The sequence below is a fragment of the Salvelinus namaycush genome, chromosome 14 (assembly GCF_016432855.1).
Source record: "Salvelinus namaycush isolate Seneca chromosome 14, SaNama_1.0, whole genome shotgun sequence".
NCBI lineage: Eukaryota > Metazoa > Chordata > Actinopteri > Salmoniformes > Salmonidae > Salvelinus > Salvelinus namaycush.
This window is the reverse complement of record NC_052320.1, coordinates 31,931,553-31,948,065: the sequence shown is the minus strand read 5'-3', so window position 1 is coordinate 31,948,065 and position 16,513 is coordinate 31,931,553. Positions and strand designations below refer to the sequence as shown.

General features: G+C 45.0%; 1 protein-coding gene across 2 annotated transcripts in view; it reads left to right on the top strand.

Annotated features, from left to right (window-relative positions):
* LOC120059395 (agrin-like) overlaps positions 1-16,513 on the top strand; it is a 283,055-nt gene that overhangs the window by 130,943 nt on the left and 135,599 nt on the right. Inside the window, exons 1-2 of one of the 2 annotated variants that reach the window (XM_039008414.1) lie at positions 884-3,112; positions 7,149-7,187. In XM_039008414.1, coding sequence (XP_038864342.1) covers positions 2,950-3,112; positions 7,149-7,187 — 202 coding nt within the window. In that variant the 5' untranslated portion in view covers positions 884-2,949. Of the gene's footprint in view, positions 1-883; positions 3,113-7,148; positions 7,188-16,513 lie in introns of those variants that run through there. The other variant, XM_039008413.1, reaches the window with a different exon arrangement.

Below are 16,513 nucleotides of genomic sequence, written 5' to 3'. Positions count from 1 at the left end.
TAAAATAACATAAATACTTTATGATATATACCGCTTTGCATCTGCCATGCTCGGATGATCACTTGTCATTGTGTTGGTGTAAGTAGATATTGATGTACGGTGGGTTTTAAAACAAGCCGTGACCGCCCCACAATTTTGACCTCATTATAAGTATCGAACAGAAAAAATACATTTCTTTTTAAAAAAGCGCATAAAATTACATGCTATGGATTAGGTGCATATTTTTTCTCCTCAGATCAGTCGCCAGCCCTGCTGAATATAAAAATATTTATTTGAGTTATTCTTCTCTTATTTGACACGGGGGGGGGAAGGGGGGACAAACATGTGGCACGGTGTCATGAAAGTGAGCGTGGAATACAAAAATCTCCAGTTTGAATATGATTTTAATTGAATATGGGCTTATTCATGTGTAGCATATAGAATGAGGTTTTACAGAAGCATGTTGCTAGTAGATTGGAAGTGTATTGGCCAAATTAGCGTTTGCAAATGGGACAATATTTGATTGACCTAAATGTACATGATCGTATTCCCCCATGGTTTATTTTTCTGCTTTCACTTCATTAAATTTGTTTCTGTGTGTGTGTGTGTGTGTGTGTGTGTGTGTTATAAACCTTAGGATTGATTCTGACCTTAATGGGTCGTTTTCTTTCTGATTCAGATTTAACGAGGATGTGGGTGACATTTTTAAGAGACCAATCCCTCTTTTGTTTTTTTGTTTTTTCTTGCACTGTTGCTGCCTCCCACCCCAACATGACCCAAGTATTCCCAAAAGCTTTTATTTTCCCTTGTCTTCCCCCCTCCCCCTCTTGCTCCCCTCCCCTCTTTGTTAGAGACAGCTCCTCTCTCTCATTCCCCCTCTCCTCTCCTGTCTGCGCTGTCTTTTCCTTGGGGTTGAGGCAGGCAGGGAGAAGTGCTGCTCTGGAGAGTGACGGTGCTCGGGAGACAACACGTTCAGCCACTGTAAAACGCAAGAGGTGGACTAAATGTCAGGCGCCACCGCTCGCCTGTTCTTCCTCTTTCCCCTCTCACTCTATCGCTCTCCTGCTCTGCTCTGGCTGTCTCTATCTGCAGCTCGCTGGCTGGCTACTCTCTCTCTCTCGTTGACTAGGGCTTGGCTGGCTGAGCAGCGGAGTGAATTAACGCAGTGGACTACCTGCTGCCTGGGGATTGTGTGCGCTGTGAATACTCCGTGAATACGCAAAGCTCCAAGTTGTTGTTTTGGCTGCCAGTGAATGGGCCTGTCCCTCGGAGGAGCAACTCGAAGGAGATCATCCGCAGCCAAGCCCAGGACAAGCAACCGGGAGTAGCCTCTGGAGCAGGAACAGACAGAAGGAGTGGATTCTTGAGAAAAAGGAGAAAAAAAGAGGGAGACTGAGCCAGAGAGAGAGTGAAATGAGCAACTGAGCAGCTTCTACTCTCAATGAAGGAGGGGTGAATAAGCGACTGCTTTTTTGAAAAGGAGAAAACCAACTTGACACTCTCGGACAGAGGGCGGTAACAAGACCCCCCTTGCGATTTGTTTTTGGATGAATATGCCATCAGGGGTGGACAACACGAGGAAAGAAAGAGAAAAAGTATTCAGGGCTTGTTGTTAATTTCTCATCTGGCACAGACTTGTCCCCTCTTTCTTTCCTTCTCTCTCCATTTCTTTTGTGGGTTTTCTTTAGTCTGTGTGTCGGCTGAGGTTTGTCGCTTCTCTGTATAGCCGGACTCAGGCGGAACAGAGCTGAGGAGAAGACAACTCATGTTGAGGTACAGAGCTGGGGGCGTAAATTGTTCCCCTCTCCAACTTTCCGCCCTCTCTACTTCTTCTGACCTGTTTTCTCCAGACTCCAAGGGTGGCCCCCACATGCGAGTGGCGAGGGGGAAGGGGGCCACAGTGTTTTGAACCGAGGAAGTGGGTGGTGAAAAAAAGAACCCCCTTCACGCTCCTAAGAGCATATGGTTAATCGAGTGGTGGCCAGCTGCTTACTAGCCCCCCTGCTAAATACGCTAACGCTAGATACAAGTGCGCAGCGACGGGGGAAGCTTCGTGCTCCGTGCTCGGAGAAGACAGTCGCATTGCCGTGTTGCTGTTGCCTTTATTTCGGTCCTGACTAGAGCTATAAGGAACAATAAGCCGGCGGGCAGCCAAGTGAAAACAAAGAGCCGGTTGTTGTTGTTTTCCTTGGAGCGTTTTGTAAGGAAAAGAAAAGGAGGCTAATGAATGTCTTCAGAGCGCCAGAGCTGCCGGAGCTCTAGCCCCAAGCTCCCAGTTTATCAGCCACAGGAGGCTGAAGAAAGATGCTCCCCCGCCAAATCACCAGCAGCTACTCTTGACGAATGCTGTGGTAGTGTGGCGGAACCTGGCTTGTTTTGTGAGGGATCCTGGGGCAATAAGGAGACCAGTGTGTTTTGCAACAGTGGACCAGTGCTGCAAAGAGATCAAGGAGGCTTCTTACTGTAATTACTGTTGAGTTACTGTGGAACTTTGGCACCTTTTGAACTAGCACGTGCACACACACACACACACACAAACAGAGACACACACACACATTTACACTTTCATATTGTACATATACTCACTCCACATACGTACACACCAATCTGTTGTCATCTCCTTTCCAGTACTTGGATTAAAATGGAGGTAGCGTGGACAGCTGGGGGCCTATAGCAGTGCAGGCCCACACCCTTCTGTCCTCTTCCCACCAATGGATGTTATTACTGTCCAAAATGAGTTGCCTGGAAACCATTGAAAGCTCCTCAACGCATCTTTCTGAAAGCAACTGCGACTCCCTCCCCACGGCGGAACACAGCTGGATTCAGGGCTGAATCTACCAACTATTACCCAGTCTATCATTCTGTCCTCCCTCGTTTCTGGTGTCATTTTTATTCCTTGGTTCATCGGGTTCTTCTCCCACCCCGTTACCCGTACCTTCCCACCGGGCGGACGGACTCTGGAAGTGGAGTATGACCAGCTGCCATTACCCCACGCCGCCCCCGGAGCGGGACCGGATGTACCAACACAAGGTGTCCCTGGTGGTGCGCTACTTTATGATCCCCTGTAACATATGTCTCATCCTGCTGGCCACCTCCACGCTGGGCTTCGCCGTGCTGCTCTTCCTCAACAACTGTACGTCCACCAATAGTACTACCACACACATACTCACGCACCCCATATACAACGTACTCCCTCTGTCACCCTGTAGCCATGTGTGTTTGTGTGTCATGGTCAGTAGTATGAAGGCTTTATATGTGAATGCATTTGTTTGCCAGATGTGTATGTATACTCGGGGTGGGGGGGGGGGGGGGGGGTGCGGAAGGGTATGCATGCATGGCTTTTGGTACAAGAAAAGTTATGGGTCGGTAGGATTTCGCTTAGTTTACATAGACTATTAAACACCTTACAGTCTCTCAGGTATTTTACTCTGCTGAGAAAAGATATGAAAGACTGGTCTACTTGACCTCTGGTGGTGCTATCTGAAAGGCTGGGGCTGGATGAAGTGGAGGGATATCTCAGACGTTAAAAGTCAGCTTTCCCTCGACGCACAGTCCCAGCTTCCTTCTTTTGAGTCCTTTATCTCCCCCAAAGCCTTGGCATTTACTTTGAACTGTGGGATAAAGTAGCCAGATTAAATGCCTTTGGACGTTAGAAAAAGCTCTTGGCATGGAAAGTGTCCCCACTTTGAGCGGTTATCGGCCTGAATAGAAAATGCCATGATGGTGCATAAGCTTCTGTCTGTTCTTCGCCTGGTGGCTCGCTGGTAGATGAGCAGCAACATTACCATTAGGCAACACGAGAGTGACCTTTTGGAGAGCGAGCTCGACGCAGCAACTTGCCATTTCACAAGTGTGTTTGGGGGGGTGACGTATTGTCTGTAAGTTGTACATTGGGGACTATCTGTCTCTCGCTTCAAAGTTGTACATAACTGGTTTATGTCTTGCCTGAATGACACAGTTTTCAGTAGTTCAAAGCTTTATATCAGCTTTATGTCAATTGGTTCTTCGCGATGGGAATAGGAACACGCCAGTATCACTGGAGTCCCGATTGTGTCCTGACACCCACATAGGTGTGCCACCACAGGAACATCAGTATGTGTTCGATAGCACTGCTTTATTCAGTGTCACGTATTTCTTAGCATTGGAGTCCCGTGTCAGATGAGTTGCCTGTGCGGAAGGTTCAAGCCTAATCAACACTCAATTTTTTTCACTTTGAAGGTGTTTAAAACTGTCTGGAGTATAATCATCATTGCACCCACGTGAATTAGCATTACGGAGACTAAATAGGAGTGATGGCGGAAAAATCGATACAGTTACATATTGGGATAATATTTTTGACAATATATCTCTAGTCGGTTGCATGTGCACCAAAACTCATTTTATAGCTTGTTTGCCATGTTCTTTTTAAATGGTGAGCCAACATGTTTTCAGCACTTTTATTTCCATGACTGATGGAAATAAAAGTGCTTATGGGTCTCTCTCGTCCCTCTGCAGCAGACATAGTGAGCAGTACGTTTGGAACATCGAATCGCAATACATATAGAATCTTGAGAATCTCAATACATATCATATCAGCACCTAAGTATGGTGATGATATCGTATCGTATCAAGCTGTGAACTTTGCGTGGAAATGACAATATACACTTTTAGTAGAATACGGGCATCAAAGCATCCCTGTGAATGTCCCTTTTTATCTGTCTGTATGCCTCTCTGTGCCTCTGCCTGTCTGTCTGTCTGCCGTCTGTTTAAGGCTTCATTCCGAGCCATGCTAGCCCGCCACAAAGCTATTATCAGCCTGAGGATTTTCAATCACGTACGAGACACGTCCCGGGGGCTAAGGATGCCACTGCATTAGATCTTGAATAAAATAACCAAAATGCACCACTTTAGAATTCTGAAAATGCCCCCCCTCCCCTCTATCTCTCTCTCTCCCTCTCTCTCTCTTTTCTCTCTCTGTCTCATCGACGGGGGCGTTCCAAAGTGAAGTTCATTTATAACCCCTCCGTGTTACTGAATCAATTTAATCCAGACATATTCCATTAGATTTAAATACAAACTCAGTGAGAGCACTCCATCTCCACCTCACAAGATAGAGAGAGAAAGAGAGCGAGAGACGGGAGAGGGAGAAGTGAACAGAGCGCCATTAACATGGAAAGCTCTTACTGTGTGGACGGAAAACTGGTTTGGAGAGGAGCTGGAGCGAGAGAAAGGAGAGGACACAGACCTCAGGTCAGAGCGAAGCGTGGCCACACACAGCTTGTCCTCTTCACATTGTGGCCTGGTTCCTGGAACTCTGTGGGGGAGTGATTCACCTACTAGAGAGGAGAAACATGCACACACACTCACACCACACACTGATGCACATAGACAAACCCCAACACACCCTAATACACAAACACGCACATCAGAGCAGAGCCTTAATCGATCTGCTCTAGACCTAGCGGGAATCAGTTCTGGATGCTTCAATCACATGCATACACATACAAAGGTTTGTGTTGTATAGGGACAGCAGACGGCGATGGGAAAGGAAGATATGGTGGTAGAGACCTTATCTCCTCCTCTTATTATGACTGAGATGGAGACATTTACATTTGGCAAACATTTAGGAGATTCTGTTGATTTGCTGTCATGTGCTCCAAGACACCATATGGCAAATACTGCAGTGTGTTTGCGTTTTAGGAAAGGGGAGCAGTGTGTGTGTGTGTGTGTGTGTGTGTGTACATGTTTATCTACATGTGTGTGTCTGTTCTATTGTTGTGCCATGTTGTTTTTGAAGTCCCTGGGATTGAAATCTGTTACTGTCATGATTGCCTCGGAAACCAGTTCAACAGACACTTCATTATTCACCGTCGCAAACACAGCGTCTCCCCCCCCCCTTCCTCTCCTCTCCCCTCATCCTCTCTCTCTGGCTCCCTCAAGCCCAGCTGTTGACAAGCAATTGTAAGTGAGCCTAAATTTAAACTCTGCACTGGCAACCGTTAACTGTGATGCCGTCGTCAGGTAGCGAGCGATGCCGGAGACGCCTCACGCCTCCGAGCAAGGACGGCCGGGAAGGCGAGAAACTCCGGCGGAAAATGTGTTAGCTGGGTAATTGATGTGATGTGATTTTATCTTGCTCATTATCCCGGGTATGCAAGCCTACACAGGGGAAAGGTGCGGCGGGCTGGCCTGACGCGAGCACGGGCTGCTCAGTGGTTTGGAAAGGCGAGTTGGAGTGCAGATGGTAAAGGTCGCTGTCACTGAACACTGGGGGTCTTAGATGCTTTGCTATGGTCAGGTGATGTAAGAGCATTTACGGCACTGACAGATTCAACCGCATGCTAATCTACTTACAGTGGTTGGTGATGCTTCACGCATCGGTTTAAAGTAGACCACTTTGTTGCTGTTCCAGTCATTGTGTGTTAAGTGAAGCTCATTATTTTCTATAACAGTGCCCCATCGCGCCCAATCCCCCATTAACTTGACCCTTCATTAGAGGTGTATGTATGTATGCATATACATGTCTGTGCTCTACAAATGCCCTCTTTGTATGTTCCTATAGGACACCAGTGATAGAGGAATGTAGTTGTGCCATCATCTACCATGGCACCATTACATCATAACAGTACATAACCCATGCATTACTGCAGCAGGGTCATGATGTCATATCTATGGGTGAAGGCAATTAGTTAACTCATTGGAAAGAAAAAACAGACATGGGGGTGGGATGGGATCAGTTATTTTTGCTGTGTAGTCCTCTTCAAGGGATATTTCATTCGCTTAGGCTTATTTGAGGTATATTAAAAAAAGTCCATGAAAGTGGTAACTAAGATAATAATGACACAAAACCTGAGTATGTTTTTCACAAAATACCAATTATCGGATGCTTTCATAGGTGTCAGGTGTGGTTTGCGAATTGAATGGACCATTAAAATTGTAAATATCCATCGACAATTGTACGTCTATCATGAAATTCTATTCATTCTGATGAGCTGGCTCTATTGAGCCTCTCCATCCCTCAGATACTCTATTAGAACCTGTTTGATATACCCAAGCCAGAGGAGAATCTTCTTCTCTGCTTTTTGCTGGAGCAACTCAATTACTGGGGTTCACCCCATGGGAAAGTCCTTGAATCTCGCCTTAACTTAAAACCCATTTCTAACTCACTCTCTCTCTTTTATCTCCTCCAGACAAACCTGTTCACTTCACGCCGGCCCAGCCTCCTGACGGTAAGTCCTCTGTGAATTCTCACTCTACCCTACCTTCACCGATTGATTACATAGTTTTGGCTCCCCTACAAATAATTACCTCAGAGCTGCTCTCTGTCTTCCTCACCTCTCTGAGTCCTGATGCTTTTAGTTTGCATCACCACCTCCACCTTTCCCGCATATGGCCATTGATATGGGGCGGTCTGTGATGACTTGATTGGTCTCATCTCCTTTAAGCCCAGTTACAGCTGTGCAGTAGCTTCTACCAGACTACAGCATCTCCAGCCTCATGATTCAGTAATACTAGTAATCCTCCCTCCTTCCCCATTCAAAACGTCACTCCTCACACCCCCTAGATGTAGGCCAGGGATACACGGAGGCTCCAGTTTTTCCACTATGCCCAGACTTGTTATCCACCATGCTTTCCGGGCCTAATTCCACAGATGCCAATCTCTGTACTCTGTGCAGGGCTATTGTTTCAGTTGTTTGGCGGGCGAGCGACGAGAGTCATTAATTAAACAGCAACAATTTATTGGCAAATGGCGGATCTCCACACTCTTTAATTGGAAGGAAACAGCTGGTTTCTGGCTCGGTCATGAATATTTATGATGGCAGCAAATACATGAAGCACTGTTTGGTAGGCCCCAGATTTCTAACTAACAGACAGACAGACAGACAGACAGACAGACAGACAGACAGACAGACAGACAGACAGACAGACAGACAGACAGACAGACAGACAGACAGACAGACAGACAGACAGACAGACAGACAGACAGACAGACAGACAGTTGAGGTGGACTCTGGTAGCGCTGGGAGGTGTAGCCTTATCCTCACAGTGTGGGGGGCTACCAAGACAAAGGTTGGCCGTGTAAGAAAAACAACAGGCAGAATGCTGATAATGATCTGAGCCCCTATCTACTGAAGCTGTGAACAAAAGGCACCTCTGGGGGCTCAACGACTCTGTCCGATAATTGCTCAATCACTCTCTTCATAGGTCAGCACATTTGCAAAAGCTGTTTTTGAGAAAGGGCGCTGTTGTGTTCAAATGTATCAATTTAGAGCTTTAGACGATGAATATGATATGATGGCCTCGCCGAGTCACGACAATGGCTTTTGTCAATGCGAAATGGGTGTCCGTGGTCTGCACCTGCCGAGTAATTGAGCTTGATTGGAGCATTTCTCAACTTCACCTCACCTTAACACCTGGGGAGAGGAGAGAGACATCTCTGGTTTTATTTTTCAACTCCTTTAATCAAAGTGAGGTGCTCCAAAGGTCCAATCACACGGCATCACGATCCGCCGCAGATATTTGTTTACTTTTTAATGACATGAGATTGCTTCAATAAATGATTTGCGCTCTCGACGAGTGGAGATTCTCCGTTTTGTTGTTGTTGTTGTTGAAATAAATAGTGTCACCGAGCCAAGTCAAGTACGTGCCGGTGAGAAACTGAGTGCAGTCAGCGAGGCAATACAGTACATATCTCCATTTTCCCTCCAAAAATGGTGGCTTTTATCGATCGCAGTGGCGTCCATTTCCCATGTATTCAAGTTTTGGCTTGTCTGAAGGACGTTTGTTTCTGCACTAGTCAAGCGTTTAAAAGGCTCTGCTGCTGGCCCATAATTACATTTCCAATAGTCCTGTAGGCTCTCAGTCAGCAGAACAGGATTGTTTTTTGATCCAAACATAGAAGAGCAGCAGTAGACATCTGCAGTCTCCAGTTAGCCCTGAGGGACAACGTTTCCGCGGATCATTTAGTTGCTGGTGAGATTAGTGGGCCAATTAGAGATGGCCTAAATACACTAGCCCCTCTCCTACTACTAGCTGAATGTTGTGCCGTGGGGACATGGTGGTAGCCTACCAAGGCTCTTATACAGGGTCTCCATTAGTCAAATCTGTTCTACAGAGGAGGGCTATTCTACTGAACTTGTCCTCAGTTCCAAGGACACACTTCCACATACTTAATTAACCAAAATCAGAGAGATATACTAAAGAATCTGCAGACTTTTAAAATATCCTCTTAGTCTCTGAACTTGTTTTTGGGCAGATGATTTATTCTTGTTAGCGAGAAGAGATGGAGAGAAGTGTTTTTTTGGGGGGGGGGGGGTGATCAGAACTAGAAAGCCTATAGGGAGACACTGGTGATCTGCTGTCTTTGCAGCACGAGTCGAGAGCACTTGCACAGTATTTGTGGCGCGCACCACCTACAATTAGACGGCAGATTCCACCCAATAAATGAGTGCTAATCACCAGCCGAAAAGTGACAAAGTCACAAAGCACCCTCTAATTAGTCTCTCTGCTGCGGCTTAAAGTGCCAGTCTCTGCATTCAGTCCACAGTCATTATTGCCTGTCATCTCCAGACAATAATAAGACCGTTGTGACAGCATTTTACCCAGCAACAGAGAGCAAAGTCTCAGTCCGTTGTTCAAGGTAGAACCACACGGGTTGGACTTTGGTGAGGGGTCAGTTCTATTGCATTGAGCTAGCGCCCTTTTGCTAGCCACGGTTGTCATTTTAATGTTAATGATGAGAGCAATTTGCATATTGTATACACACACTTCTCTGGTTCTCTGCCTCTGGTCATTGCAATATTTACATATTAAGCATAATGTAAGTTTCCTCTTTCACAGTCCGATTGCTGTAATGGCTATTATATGGTATTGATCTAAACTGGAAGAACAGTGCAGATGCAAAGTTTGGTAACAGAATGACAGTTTGTGCCGTTATTGTGTTACTGTACCAAATTTAGCATCTGAACTGTTCAAGTAAATGTGTTTTTGTAAAATGTTATGTGGAAATTGTTCAAATTCGGCCTTGTCCATAGAGTTGTATGGTTTGTTTAACTTTGCAAAAATCGGAGTCTAAGCATCGTTCTGTTACCGTGGAATTGTCCTTTTCTATGTGATAGTGTGTGTATCAATCCCGAGGAGCCAGTGTGACTCCAACAGGTAGAGAACCAGTTGGTTCAGTCCTGGAATTCGTTTTGACACTCCTGTCAGTCAGATTTAAGTAGAGTCAATTGTACTCTCAAGTTAAGTGATAACTAACAGGTGAGTGAGAGAGCTTTACTCACAGCTGTAGGTGAACAGACATGGTTAAAACTGGGCTAAATTGGGCCACGAAGACAAAAACAAGGATCCAAATGGGAAACCTGAGCTACCTCCAGTCGGGTCTGTCTCCGTGGTAGCTAGCTGTCTCCCACACCTCCTCTCCTGGCTGTAATGAATACACCGGCTGTGAATCCTTCAATCTGGCGTTTGTCACAGAAAGTGTCCCCCGGAGGATACTCCGTACCAGCAGACATAATAGATGTTTGAATTGAAAAGTGATTTGATCTAGGACTGGGAGGGTTTCTGCGACGAACGGGAAAGTGCTTGTGGGCTTACTTACACTCTTCCCAGAACACTTCTTCCTCTTAAAAGATGTGCCAAAACTTTCTTTGCAGCAGCTTTCAAAGACTCCCCCCCAACACTCTCCACAAACTCTACACAACAAACTCTACACTGCAAAAATAACTGATCCCATCCCACCCCCATGTCTGGTTTTTCTTTCCAATGAGTTAACTAATTTCCTTCACCCATAGATATGACATCATGACCCTACTGCAGTAATGCATGGGTTATGTACTGTTATGATGTAATGGTACCATGGTAGATGATAAGATGATGGCACAGCTACATTCATCCAAACTGGCTGTAATTTATTCAGTCAACCCTTTCCCTATGTTCTTTACAGTACGCCTCACTCAGAAATAGAGGCAGAATTCATTATGACTAGTCGCTTATCTTAATTAAATCAAAAATCTACCAAATCTTTTTTGGGGGAGGTGGGGCTGAGGATGGGCTCATATCAAGATATCAAAGGTACCAGGACTGTAAACGCTCCTCTCTCTCACGGATTGGCATTTTGCTCTGTGAGAAACAAGATTGGCCTGTCATTCCTAGCCCTCGACGAGAAGCAGCAGTGCAGGCTAGCTGTAGTCTCGTGTTTTTTTGCCTTGACATTATCAGGGCAAAGTTTGTTGCCCTCCAAAAGTATACAGACGCATCTAAACCCAAAACTGCACTCTGTACTTCTCTCCCCGGAAAGTATGCCTCTCTTCTGTACTTTTGTGGAGTCAGCAGATGCTTGCGTAAGCATCTCGCCATACACATGCAGAGCTCGACGGGAAGCGGCAAACAGGAGAAACAAATTGGGTGCATTTTGACATTCCGCCTGTCTGCACTCGTCAGACTGTCTGACAAGGCTCCCATACAGCCTCAATGAGCAGAGGTGTGATGCGCCGCCGAGTATTGATCTGTGCGCGGAAGAAAGGAGAGCCGGGAAAATATGTGGGTCAAAAGGAACACGCGTAGACTGGCAGGGATTGACCGCTGAGTTGATTTGTTCCCGATTCCTTGGCCAGAGTAATTGTTAATGCTGACGGCTGGGGGGATTTGACATGCCCAGAAATATCGGCCCGCTCAAGCTTGCCCTTGCGAAACCACCACGAACAGTCAGTGTATGGAGGTGTTGTAGCATGTCAGATAGGAGTTAATCTGCCCACTGACAATGATGGGGTTGGATCTCTGGACAACAGACAGCTAGACTAACCCTGATATCCCTATCATAGCTGAAGTTTGAAATACAGGGAGCTATTATCCACAATAGAAATGTCCAAAAGAACAGCAGTAGGCTATGCTTCTCAGGTGTCTCTTGACCTATCGTACAGTTCATATGGCACAGTCGACCCATTCCCAATCAGATTGGTGATGGAAGATTTTACGACTGTACTATGTACTACTTATTCGTAGTTATGTAGGACTATTATTGTACTGGTTAAGGCCCCTTCATAATTGGAAATATACTGAAAAAAATATAAACGCAACATGCAACAATTTCAAAGATTTTACTGAGCTACAGTTCATAAAGAAAATCAGTCAATTGAAATAAATTCATTAGGCCCTGGTCTATGGATTTCACATGACTGGTGCAGCCATGTGTGGGCCTTGGAGTATAGGCCCACCCACTTGGCAGTCAGGCCCACTCACTGGGGAGCCAGGCCCAGCCAATCAGAATAAGTTCTTCAGCGCAAAAGAGCTTTATTACAGACAGAAATACTCCTCAGCAGCCCCCACCCCCCCACCCCGCCTCAGATGATCCCACAAGTGAAGAAGATGGATGTGGATGTCCTGGGCTGGCGTGGTTACATGTGGTCTGCAGTTGTGAGGCCTGTTGGACATTCTCTAAAATGACGTTGGAGGTGGCTTATGACAGAAAAATTAACATTCAATTCTCTGGCAACAGCTCTGGTAGACATTCCTGCAGTCAGCATGCCAATTGTACGCTCCGTCAAAACTTGAGACATCTGTGGCATTGTGTTGTGTAACAAAACTGCACATTTTAAAGTGGCTTTTTATTGTCCCCAGCACAAGGTGCATCTGTGTAATAATCATGCTGTTTAATCAGCTTCTTGATATGTCCCACCTGTCAGGTAGATGGATTATCTTGGCAAAGGAGAAATGCTTACTAAAAGGGATGGAAAACGTGAGAGAAAGAAGCTTTTTGTGCGTATGGAACGTTTCTGCGATTTTTTGAAGCATAGGACCAACACTTTACATGTTGCGTTTATATTTTTGTTCAGTGTATATCTGCGAGCATTCTGTAGATTCTTGATAGATTAGGCTTTTCATCTTTAGGAACACTCTAAATCCATGGCAGATAAGACATCTCACTTCTAGTTTTGTTATTTCTCATAACTACGACCTTGCAAAGAAAAGAGGGATGTGATAAATCGACTGCATGCTGTCTTTGAAATAGGATTATACATTGGTGAGAAATTTAGATACGGGATGAATTTCTTATAGCTAATTAATGAATTGGCCATTCAATGGAGCCGATTTTACTCCCAATAATCTAATAGTAGACCGATGGATTGTTGCACGCGCGGGTTCGACGTCCCCATCATCGTCCTATATTCATTGCAATTAGTGCGTGAAACGGTTCATATTTCTATAAATGACTCTTATGTTCTTTGCGTTTGGTTCAGAGAGAGGCTGTTCTGTCCCATTGAATTGGCATGTCGTTCATTTACACTCATTAACTCAGTGAATTATTCAATGAATTAATTTAGTGACTCATTGTTAGACTTAAGCTGGGGGGGAAGTGATGGACATGTTTTTACTTTCGTTTAATTGTGACTTGTTATGTGAGGAAATAGACATGGCTTACCGCTTTCGCCATTTACTTTTTAACAAGTAGTAAATATATCGTGTTACAAAATTACGGGCTTCCCCAGTCAATGTTTTCTTTATAGAAAATTGTACCCAATGAAGCATTTTACATCGCATCTGTTCCAAGTGTATCCGCTCTTCGGACGAGTGCGTAGACTTTTTATTACATGCGAATAAGTGCAATTGTATTGGATAAATTTGCCTTTTATTGTGATCAGTTGGGAGTTTAAAGGCTTGTCATCCTTAGACTTTTCACCTCTGTCTAACCTGAAGAGTGCTGTGTTTACTTTGATATTTACCACACCAGTAAAAGATGGACGCACACACACATTTCTCAGTCAGAGGGCCTCGCACCAGTGTGTGTTTGTGTGTGTGAGAGAGAGGGAGACAGACCAGTGCACAACTACACTAAGGTCAAACAGCCTGGCAGTTGTATTCAAATGGTCTCTCAGAGGAGCCTGTAGCAGTACATGGATGATGGAGAGTGTGAGGCAGCCAGACTCCAGGAAACCATAACTCTCTATCCTAATCCCAAAATGCAGACTGCCCATCCTAGTTTGAGTAGTAACCCAGAGACACACACTGTCACACACACTAAGGAAAGAGATTGTTTACCAAGTGAACCCAGCCTGTGGCATCTTCTTCTGTGGTTACTGTATGTCAAGTTTATATATGAGTTGAGGTGAGTGTGTGTGTGTGTATACATTGCAACTGACGAACATACATCACACACAAACACCATTTGTGGTCAATACATCTAATTTGTATAGTCAACCCAACCTCTTCCTCCTTTCATTGGCTTGTTTGATATATGTTCCCCGCACCACTGCACACAATTACAACATGCAAGGCTCTCAGCCAATGTGCCACTGACACCATTTACACCGGCCGGCTCTGTGACAATGGAGACACACCCGCAGTCCCACAGGCCTACACACTGTCCCTCTGGGGGATTCTGATGTATGCGTTTCAGCATGCCTGCCTGTATGTCTTCTCTACTTTCACTATGGGAAAAAACAACATTGATTCCCTTTCAAATAGCTTGTGCGTGGAACATATTGCATGATGATACTACTGCGTCTGCCTTGGTTTTAATGAGTTTTAAGGTGCTAGAAGGCTTCCTATCACAAGGAAGGAAACGAGAGACATGGGGAAAGAGAGGAAATAAGAGAGCAAGAGAATAGGAGAGGGGGAGAGAGAAAATAAGAGAGCAAAGATGTTTTGAGGGACAGAGATGATATGGTGGGTGGGGGGGTTCTTTCTACTTTTCTTTCTTCACACCTGTTTTTTCCGCTCATTTTGTTTTTTCTTTTAATGATATACCTTGAATTGTCTAATTGAAATGGAACAAATAGGGGCTGTTTTGTATGCCAGCGCGTCCATGCGACTCCCGGAGAACCTCGCATCCAGATGCATAATGATAGCAGCGACTGTCGGGGTCAGTGGGAGAGTGCAGAGAGGAGCAGCTGGGAAAAGGTGGAGAGTTCGAAGGGAGATTTTTTTGGGGGGGGTGTTGTAGGTAGTTATAGAGTTTGTGTACGAGAGTGTTTACAGTTGACGGGTGAGAGTGGGCAGCTGTTGTGAATATGGCCTCTTTAGGTGCTTGTGTGAGTGCGCGCGCGTGTGACTGTGTTAGGGATGTGGGTTTGAAATAATTTCACTCTTCAAATACTATCATTCATTTTAGGAGGATATTCGGATATTCTAAATACATGCATTTTTTTTATTACGTTTCTTTACCTGAGCACGGCTGCGCGAGGAAGAGAGGTTGGCACTCTATTGCTGCGGCTGCGGAGAGACCGGTGTGTGATCAGATGGGAGCGAGCAGACGGAGAGGCGAGAGAGAGACGCAGCCAAAGCAGCTCGGCTACAGCCAAGACTGGCTAACTTGTAGCAGCCACAATATTATTTATTATCATCCCATACAACAGTGGCTTTCTTGACTGGAGTAACCTAGAAGCTAGCCAGCTCTAGCAAGCTAGGCTAATTGATGCCACATGCTGTGCTTTCTCCCCAACCCCATTCATATAAAACAACAGTCTAACGTTACCTGTTGTTTGCTTGTGGTAGCCTACTCCTTCCCGCTTCTCAGCTTTTAATTCCGTGCTTTAGTGAACTGTCACTCCACTTGCTGCACATTATGTATCTATTATTAATTGTATTATTACGTGTTTTATTATTTTAATATTTCCTCTGCATTGTTGGGAAGGGCCGTAGTCCACACCTGTTGTTTATGAACCATGTGACTAATAACGTTTGATTTGACATTGAGGCTTTGATTGGCCAACATAAACAACAAGCTACACGTGAAGGCAACCTGTCTTTTCATGGGGTCACGTCATATAAATGACATTTAAATGTTTGTTCTTTTATTAAGTTCATAATTTGAGATGTCATGGTATATCCTTGTATGTAACAATGTCACATGGATATTTACATTTCATTTGGAAAAAGCCTTTTCAGTGTTAAAATAGGCCTATACTTTTTTTGTTGTAATAAAAAAAATGAATACTCACACAAGTTTCTGAATACTAACGTCTGACATTCTAATAATCGTGCACATCCACAGTCTGTGTCGAACCCCTCAGAGCTAGCAACATCCTAACAATGCCCTTTTGTCAGGTTCTCTGTCAGTGTTGACCTAGGTTACCTCTAGTGAGCTGTAGCCACTGTCACTTGATCTCTTGATATAAACTACATGTACAGTAAGAAAGACCACACACACACTCAGCACACATACAATGCTAATGTTTCATGTAAGTGTAAACTCATGTTGCAATAGACTATAAAACATACAACTGTACAGAGGAAATCCTGAAGAACAAGGTCTCTTGTGTAAGGGGTCTCGTTACATACGCGCACGCACACACATTCATGTACACACACACACACACACACACCATACCACACCACACATGTGCAGTTTATTATATTAGCCATGAGAAATCCCTTGGTGTCTTGACAGGAGTGACCTCTTCCAGCTGTCTTTCTGAGCTCAATCAGCTATCTCCGAGCACGTCAACACACACACACACACCCCTGACACCTCCCACGGACCGTGGAGTCACTGTCTCACTGTGACGACCCACTAAGTGTTTGTGTGTGTGGGGAAAACGAGGAACCCTCTCTGGTG